This window comes from Seriola lalandi, unplaced genomic scaffold (assembly GCF_002814215.2).
Source record: "Seriola lalandi dorsalis isolate HSWRI2012SDOR001 ecotype SW California unplaced genomic scaffold, Sedor1 jcf7180002054816, whole genome shotgun sequence".
NCBI lineage: Eukaryota > Metazoa > Chordata > Actinopteri > Carangiformes > Carangidae > Seriola > Seriola lalandi.
The window spans coordinates 1207807-1216928 of record NW_019525369.1 but is presented as its reverse complement, the minus strand read 5'-3'; the positions used below and the strand labels follow the sequence as shown (position 1 = coordinate 1216928).

General features: G+C 41.5%; 1 protein-coding gene across 1 annotated transcript; it reads left to right on the top strand.

The window, feature by feature from the left end:
• The first annotated feature begins 9 nt into the window (after nt 1-9).
• LOC147817954 (uncharacterized) lies at nt 10-8769 on the top strand. The gene is made up of 2 exons (XM_087179291.1): nt 10-6951; nt 7401-8769. Exon 1 carries the CDS (start codon nt 57-59, stop codon nt 6942-6944), a length of 6888 nt encoding a protein of 2295 aa, XP_087035417.1. The 5' UTR covers nt 10-56; the 3' UTR covers nt 6945-6951; nt 7401-8769.
• The last annotated feature ends 353 nt before the right edge of the window (nt 8770-9122 follow it).

Sequence of the window (9122 nt, the reverse complement as noted above, 5' to 3'; positions counted from 1 at the left end):
CAGGATTTCTCGGCACACTCACATCATCGCTACAGACTGTGGTTGGAAGAGCCTCCATGTCCATTTTAAATATGGAAATCCAGAGCTTGAAGCTTCTCCTTTTCACACTCGAAGATCTAAATGGCAAAGAAAGCCACTCAGAATCCACTGAAATGCTCCTCAGACTTGTGCAAATAAACCAATGGACACCAACAGAAGCAGTGACTCTGCTCAAAATGCTGTCAGAGAAATATACAAAGGATGCTCCAATAACTCAAGTGCTCACGTTGATACAAGTGTATGACGTATCACCTGACTGGACAGATGACTCCGGACACTCTCTCATTCAGGTTCTGGACTTCATTGGACCTGAGAGAATCCAACTTGATTTTCAAAAGATTCTCAGAAAGCAAGATGAGCATGGTCTAGATTCAGCTCTAGCAGAATTACAAGGGTTCAGGAATTTGGAGGATTCTGTCGTCGATATGATAAAAATCATCACAACTGGCGTCCTGCAATATTCAGAAAATGCCCCAAAAGATAAACCATTCATGAAAGACTCCTTTAAATGTGCAAACCTGAATGCAGATGACATCCAAAACTCTTTGTGTCAGCTCTGTAAAACAGTTTCTGACACAAAAGGCTGGTGGCCCACAGTGCAGCAGATGCTGAGGTGGTGTATGTTGGTACTGACTGAGAAGAGCGTGCCATTAGCATTGGTCAGTGTGGAAGAGGACCCATGTGTCACAGCCATGTTTGCAGCCACACAAGTCTGCATGGGAAACAAAGTGGACATTGTGCTGAGGTCTGACGAGCAAGCTAAGGAGTGGTCTGACTTCTACAAGCATCTCGGGATTTCTCTCAACACAAACATGAAAAAAACCAATGCATCACACAGAGATGTCTATGAAGCAGACATTGTGTACGGGACCATGGATGACTTTGTCTCTGATTACTTCCAATATGGCTTAGAGGTGATGGAAACAGGGAATCCACACCTTAGCCGAGGGTTTATCATTGAAGACGATCGTCTCAGTGCTTCTCATAATCTGGATCTCTCAAGGCTCAAGCAAAACGACACCTTGGTATTTGCTGCAGAGATCCTGCAAACCCTCTTGGGTAATTTTCACAGTGAGGATATGGAACTGAGACACAGGTTTATTAAGGCTCTTTTTCAGGTGCTCCACAATAACCTAAACAAACACACAGACGCGGACAGTAAAATCATAACCATCTTACAAAAATGTTCTGGTAAAGAACTGCCTTCCAACGAGGTCTACATTCTGACCGTTCTTGAGAATCTCCTTCAAGAGTTTACTGGGGAAACAGACAGTGAGATAAACAAGGCATCTCTGGGAGGCCAGTTGTTCTGGGAGAGTTTATTTGCCTGTGTAGTGCAATGCCAATCCTCAAAGGAACAAACCAAAGAACTCTTCCAGATGATGTCAAACACTGTAGCACAACAACTTTGGCTACCAAGAGAAGCTTTAAACCTCCTTGAAGCATTAACTGACCACCATCATGACAAAGACTGTGTTTCAATCATGAAGATTTTACACCTGATAGGAACATATCAGATTTCTTCTAAGTGGACAGATGAGAAGAATCGGTCTCTCCTTGAGCTCTTGAACTCATCTGAAACCGAGAATCTGATCCAACTTTTAGAAAAAAGCTTCAGAGATGAGGCAGAAAAAAGCACTGACTGTCTTTTTGATGAAATACGGCACATGAAAAATATTGATGAGCAAACACTGGAGAAATCATACTATATAGTAAAGACTGTTAAGAACCTGATTGAATCTGGTGAAATTAAAAACCACACGGATGTGCAGCAAGCAAGGAATCTAAGTCATAGTACAGACATAGAAGACCTTCAGGAGATCCTGGCAGTCTTATGCAATGCTGTACACTTGCACAAGGCTGAAGGAAAGTGGTGGCCCAGAGCCACTCAGATGATAAGCTGGTGCCTCTTGGCCATGTCTGACACTGGAAAGCTCCTGGAGATGGGAACTGGAGAGGGGAAGTCTTGTGTCATAGCAATGTTTGCAGCGCTGCATGCGCTCCAGGGAGAAAAAGTAGATGTGGTGTCCAGCTCCTCTGTGTTATGTCAAAGAGATGCAGAAGAGTGGACCGACTTCTACAAATACCTTCACCTAACAGTCGACTCAAACACAAATAAAACCGAAGATAAAGGTAGAAAAGAGTGCTACCAGAAGGACGTGGTCTATGGGACAATCGAAGCCTTTGCTGCAGATCACCTTCGCCAGATATTTGAGATGAAGGGCGTGAGGACCGATCGCAGCTACCAGTGCATCATAATCGATGAGGTGGACTCGCTGCTGCTGGATAATGGAGTGCAGCTGACCTACCTCTCCAGCCCCATGGTCTCCATGCAGCACCTGAACATTATTCTGGCCATGATCTGGGGCCATGTCAGCCAGTACGGCTTCCTGTCAACAGGACACCAGACATTCGTACAAGGTCCCCCTGCTTCATTCTTCAAGGCCATATTTGACTCAATTGACACAGAAGGAATTGATGACCCCATGGATGTTTTATGTATTGCTGAGGAATTAAAGATTGTGCCAGAAGGATTTGCAGTGGATTTCTACAAAAGTGAAAAAGATGAAGCACTCAGGAAACTGAAAACTGTGAGTCAAGATGCCGTGGTAGATTTTTTCCACAAAACTGAGCACTATGTCCCCTATGGTTTCACTGTGTACACTCTAGACGACAATGGATTGCTCTGTCTGAGAAAGGCCAGTCCATCCAACAACCAGGACATTCCAGACCTCAAGTTTCTTGTTTTGGAGGAAGGCTTGTGTTGTCCTCTCTCTGACTCTGAGGACATTCTTATCAAACCCATTGCAGGATTCATCTCAGAGAGGATTCAGTACACACCTTGCACAAACAATAAAGACAAAATCAGCATCCCTGGGTTCCTGAGAAATCTGATAGAGAAGAAACTGTCAGTGTGGGTTCAGAATGCCTTTCTGGCAATTAAGCTGAGGCAAGGACAGGAGTACGTTGTAGAAAACGAGAGCGTCTGTCCAGTGGACTTCAGATCCACTGGTATTGTAGAACTGGGTAAGAGGTGGGGTGATGGTCTTCAGCAGTTTCTTGAGATTAAACACCAAATCAAACTGAGCACCATTTCAACAGTGACAAACTACATTTCTAACATTTCCTTTTTTGAAAAATACCATTGGAAAATATATGGAACCACAGGGACACTTGGAAGTGAAAAAGACATGCTGTTCTTGCAGGACCTATATCCAAATCTCTCGGCCTGCAAAATGCCGACTTTCAACCGGAGGAAATTATTTGAGGTCAAAGGTACTCTTAAGACTTCAACTGCAGAGTGGAAATCTGAAATAAAAGATGTGGTTATGGCTCAAATTACCCCAAATTCATACAGAGAGGGAAGAGCAGCCTTGGTGATCTGTGAAACCATCAACACAGCCAAAGATATCTATGAAGAGCTGAAAAGCATCATCCCAGGTGAAATCATTCTCTACAGCCGCAGTGACAAAGATAGTTTGAGCAAAATAGAGAAGACATTGGATCCTGGTGATGTCATTGTTGCCACAAACCTTGCTGGGCGTGGCACAGACATAAAAGTCTCCAAAAAGGTGAACAACAATGGGGGATTATTTGTGATCCTCTCCTTCCTTTCCGAGAACACGAGAGTGGAGCTCCAGGCATTTGGCCGAACTGCACGCAAAGGTAAACCTGGATCTGCGCAGGTGATCATGACCACTGATTGTCTGCAGGAGTGCTTCAGAACAGTGTCTTCTCTGGAGGAGGCAAAGGAAACTAGGGATAGACTCTCAGCAGAAAGGATGAATGACATGATGAACGATGTCACTGAGATGAAACTGCGAGAGGACCTGTTTTCAGAGTACTGCAGGACCCTGCAGTATATTTACAGGAACACAGATGGAGATGAACGAGGCACTGTTGTTGGCATCATGAATGAGTTCTGGGGGATGTGGTTGCAAACTAAATCAGATGAAATTGACCAGTTGAAAAGATATAACTTGCAAAAATGCTTAAAAGCTGATTTGTCACTGGCAAAAAGACAGTCTTACCGTCAGACTTCACCATGTTCCAGCATTTACCACTACATCAAGTTTGGGAATATCACACTGGATCAAAACCAATGGGGTCGCAGCATGAGTCTATTTGAAAAAGCTATGGAACAAGATGAAAGTTGGGCAGCCATAGCTTTTTACAGTCATGCATACTGCACTATAAAGCAGCAGAGGGGAGATTACCTCACTAGGGCTAGAGATGATCTCAGGAAAGCACAGGAGTCTCTGAAGTACCTGAGTGAGGAGTGCGTTCTCTGCCTGCAGTTTGTAAAAATGTCCTCTGCGACCAACCGTCAACTCAACCCAACCAGCCTCGAAAAACAGTTAACAGCCAAGTGCAACATGTTCAGTTACTTTGACGAAAACATTAGTGAGGCTATCAAAAAGCTGGAGGAGATAAAAGACAAAGAGAGGGATGCAAAAGCCAGTAAATCACCAATGTTCTCCCTGGTGTCAGGCGCCAATGAAGATCTCCAAGTGGAGGCCTACAATCTGTACAGTCGAGGCCTGAAATACATCTTTTCTGTCGAAGAAGAACCTCGTTTCCCATGGGAAGGTCTGCTGGTGCTCTGTCTCGGAGTTCTGCAGATTATTGGAGGGGCACTGATCACTGCGTTTACTTGTGGAATATTAGTTCAAGTTGGTTTTGGTCTGATCACTGAAGGGATATCAGACTGCATCACCGGCATCGAGTCCATGGTGACAGGAAATTTCAGTTGGAAATCATGGGCTATAGATAAAGCCATTTCTATTGGCTTATCTCTCATTGGGTTTGGAGTTGGAAAGGTGATTGCAAAAGGCTTCAAAGCCTCTAAGGTGTTGATTAATGCATTTGGCAAACAACTGAAGTTGATGCCAAAGGTTCTCTCCACACAGGCTAAAAATGGCCTCAGTGTTGTTGCAAAAACCAATATGAAGAATGCAGTGAAACACAGTGCAAAAGAAATGGCAGAAGAACTCATTACCTATGGATTGGGGAAGGCAGAAAATGCATTACTGAATGAAATACTAACTGGCATAAAGAATGAAGTGAGAAAGGGAATTGTAGATGATGTGAAATCCAACATGGAAAAAGAGCCCTTGGCTGCAGTAGTAGACTCTGTTATTCTCTCACACCTTGAGGATAAACAACAGTTATCTGATCTCCTGCTGGACAAGGAGAGAAAGAGCAAACTTCTGGCCGTTTTCAGTAAATTAAGCAACACTGCATCACAGCCGTTCTACGCTGACCTCCGCTGGCAGGAACAGCTTAACTCATCCATCAGCACAGTGCTTGACAGCGTTAAATCAGACACCTCTGGCAAAACAAGTGCAATACTGACAGCCATCCAAGCCATTCACATGGGGGCACTGGCAGCAGATGCCATCAGTACAGTGCTCAGCCTCTTAAACAAGTTTCTCTCAAACCTTCATCAAGAGCTGAATAAATTTAAAAAGGATGTAGATTTCTCAGAGAAAGTGAAGCGGAATAAACTGTCGCCTTCAGAAACTGAGACACTGAAGGAATTCAAGCGGGATTTAGCTGACACCATCAGTGCTTCATTAGCCGATGCTTTGGTAGCAGTGTTCCACAAAAAGCTCTCCAGTCACTTTGTTTCTTATGCCCAAGACCGAGTAAATGGCGTCATAGGCAGTTATGTAAGAACTGGCTTAAAGAGTGACAAAACAGAGGAAGAACTCCTAGCTGGACAAAACAGCAGATACACTGCATACATGTCAGGAGACAAAAATACACTTGCAGCAGAGTCAGTCAAACACTCACTGTCACAAGCTGAAAAGATCAGGAATCCCATGACATCAGGTAACATTCTGGATATCAGAGTGCTGTCAGAAACCACCGGCACTAAGGTTGTCATTCTAACAGAGGACAGCCATGGCAAGCTTACCAAAATGCAGGAGCTGAACCCAGGCACTAAACCTGCCAGTCAAAATGTGACACTGGTCTACAGACCAAAGAGTTCCCAATACCCAGAGGGCTATTACAATGTGCGCATCAATAATAAGACAGTGATTGTAATCAACGAAGGCAAGAGCTGCCTGTTTCACGCTTTAGCCCGAGGCATGAACCCAGAGGCCGGTGAAAAAGAGATTACCTTGGAAGCAGGTCGTCTCCGAACTGTGGAGGCTGATGCTCTCCTGAGATGCCCAGACCAATGGGAGCACTTCGTCAAGATCCAAGATTGGATGGACGCAATCATAGGAAAGGAGTTGTTCATGGTAGAGGGAGCTATACCAAAAAAAATTGTACAAGAACGCAAAGAGGTGCTCAAGAAAGAGGTTGGAAAAGAAAAATATTACACAAATTGGAGAAAACACAGCCAAAACAAGCCTGACATTGGACAATTCATTAATGCGCATCACCAACCACCAGTGAGTAGTATATTGGACGCTAGAAAATTCAACAAGAGCAGCAAATTAGCTGAAGCCATGCATGAAGTGGCAATAGACTCACGTCTTCTGGATACCCGTCTGATGTATAATGTGAAATCACATCATGGCCCTGGACTTCTAACTGAAAGTTTTCAGTTTCAGTTTTCCAGTACAAAAAAACAAAACTTCCAGGACTTACTGGCTGCCACAATAAGCCAGGACAATGCTGTGGGCACCTTCAAACTGATCATTGTAGGTGCAATGCCCAGATTCAGATTAAATAGTTCCAAATACATGCAAGTGAGTAAAACCAGGCTCTACAGTTTTGAACAAAATTATCAGAATCATTCTAAAGCTTTGGTCCAGGAATGGTTCGACCAGCTCCGAGGCAAGGGTGTCATGACAAATGCTGATCTCAGCACCCTTAATGCATGGATCAACAACCAGGGCTACAAGAATAAAAGCGATCCACACAGGAACCAAGTCTCCAGTCTCCTGTAATGCAAAGGTAACATGACATTTAATATAAAACAGCAGTTTGTAGAATGAGAATAGTTAACAATGTCCTAGTCATGACTCATGCCTTTTTGCGCGAGGCCCAAACTGATGAGGGAACAATAGGCTCACCCTCACCATGGAAAAATATAGGCTGAGGGCACCAGGCACCTGCAGGGCTGTCAGCTTCAGTGGGTGGGATTAAAAATGTAGCTCAATTCAAGTTGGAGAAGCTGCCGAATACAAACTTGTTATTGTTCTTCTATGACAACAACCTGTTTTGGTTGTTAAAAAAAACAAGTAAATAAAAAATACATTTTCCTCTCGGGTTGTTTATATGGATGAAAATAAAACTTGGAAAAATGATCCTGGAAAAAAAATCACTTGTCTTTCACGGTTTCCATAATTATGATTAGCATTTGATCTGAGTGAAAGATTTATCAATCTCTGTTCTGTTTGCAGTGGGATATTGACACCTGACAATGTGGTTGGCAAAGACCTACAAGGAAAACTGCTGAGATCCACCCCCCCATGGTCATTCGGAGACCTATCTGGATATTTGTGATGAAGATGGCTTTTTTTAATTTAATTCAAAATAAGTGATTTTTAAAATCCAGAAACCTTCTTACAGAAAATACATATTAATTGCTTATCCTTCCTTATCTCAGAAATAAACAGTGTGGAACAATCTCAAATCGCTATTGAAAAAGCTAACTCAAAGCTCATTATGTTTTACTTATCTTTAATGTCTTACCTTAACTTTATTCAGGATATTCTAATCATTTGCTTGCTCAGATATACATTAGCCAAAAAACAGCATTTTGCATTATTACCTTATATCCATACAAAAGTTGCTGATGCTCTTGAGAACCCATCCATAAAATGGTGAAGATTGATTATTTTCATGGTATAGTTCAAGTTCTTACATCATATAAGTTGTTATAATTTTACTCATCAAAATGTTTTACACCATTGTTAAGTTTTGTGCTTCGTGATTTTATTTTGGACATGACAATGTTTTAATTACTCTTTACTTACTTTCTGATTTGCTTATTTACTTTGAGATTAAAAACTGAGCATGCAGGTGAAAAAAGGGGACAGTTGATTTCTATGTATGATATATTTTAATCTTTTGCAGAGCATTTTTGTTTCTAATCTTCTCTATTATTACTAGAAGAAATAGTGAGAGGGTTTTATTAGAAGTGGACCTTTGCACTTAAGAAAATTATTCCGTGAATGGTAATATAATATTGTTTTAGTTTTCGTTCACATTTATATTCAATATCAACATTTACCTTTATATTTGTGCTTTATAATCATAATACATTTTTATAATTTTTTACTTCTTAGCTTGCTCAGAAATATGTTAGCCAAAAAACAGCATTTTGCATTATTACCTTATATCCAAACAAAAGTTGCTGAAGGTGAAGACGGATAATATTTTAGGTCATAGTTTAAGTTCTTACATCAGTTGACAGTTGATTTCTCTGTATGATATCTTATGATCTTCTGCTGACGATTTTTGTTTCAAATGTTTCTATTATTACTAGAACTAGTGAGAGGGTTTTATTAGAATAAGTCCTTTGCACTTAACAAGGATATTATTCCGTGAATGGTAATGTAATATTTTTTAGTTTTCTTTTTCATTTTTCACTTAATTTTTTCAGACATTTTGGATTTTTATGCATTTTTAACCAAAATCACATGTTTACATTACCTTTATATGGGATTTTATACAGTTGTAATCCTTCACGTTTCACTGTCTTCTTTTGTTCTATGCTTGCTGTGCTGAATAAAACTAAGTAGATCAACTTGATCTACTAAAAAGGCAGATTCCTTTTCATCCTTTTGATCCTGACAGTGATCCAGAGGCTCCTTCAACCACTTCTCAGGAAGGCCCCTTGTTATCTAACTATTCCCTCATATGTCAGACATGGTAATCTATGTCCTGCAAGAGAGGGTGTAGTGTCAGAGTCACTGCAGCCATGGTTCAGCCTTGAACGAGGGGTCCACATGCCTCAGTGCTTTGTCTCTCTGTCAGGTGCTGACAACTTCTAGGAGGAGAATAGACTTCTTTAACACATACCGATTCATACAGACAATAAAAAGTTACTAATTATTATTCAACCAGTGATTAGAGACAGTGTAAGTTATAATCACTGGATCTGTTTGTTCAAATCCGAA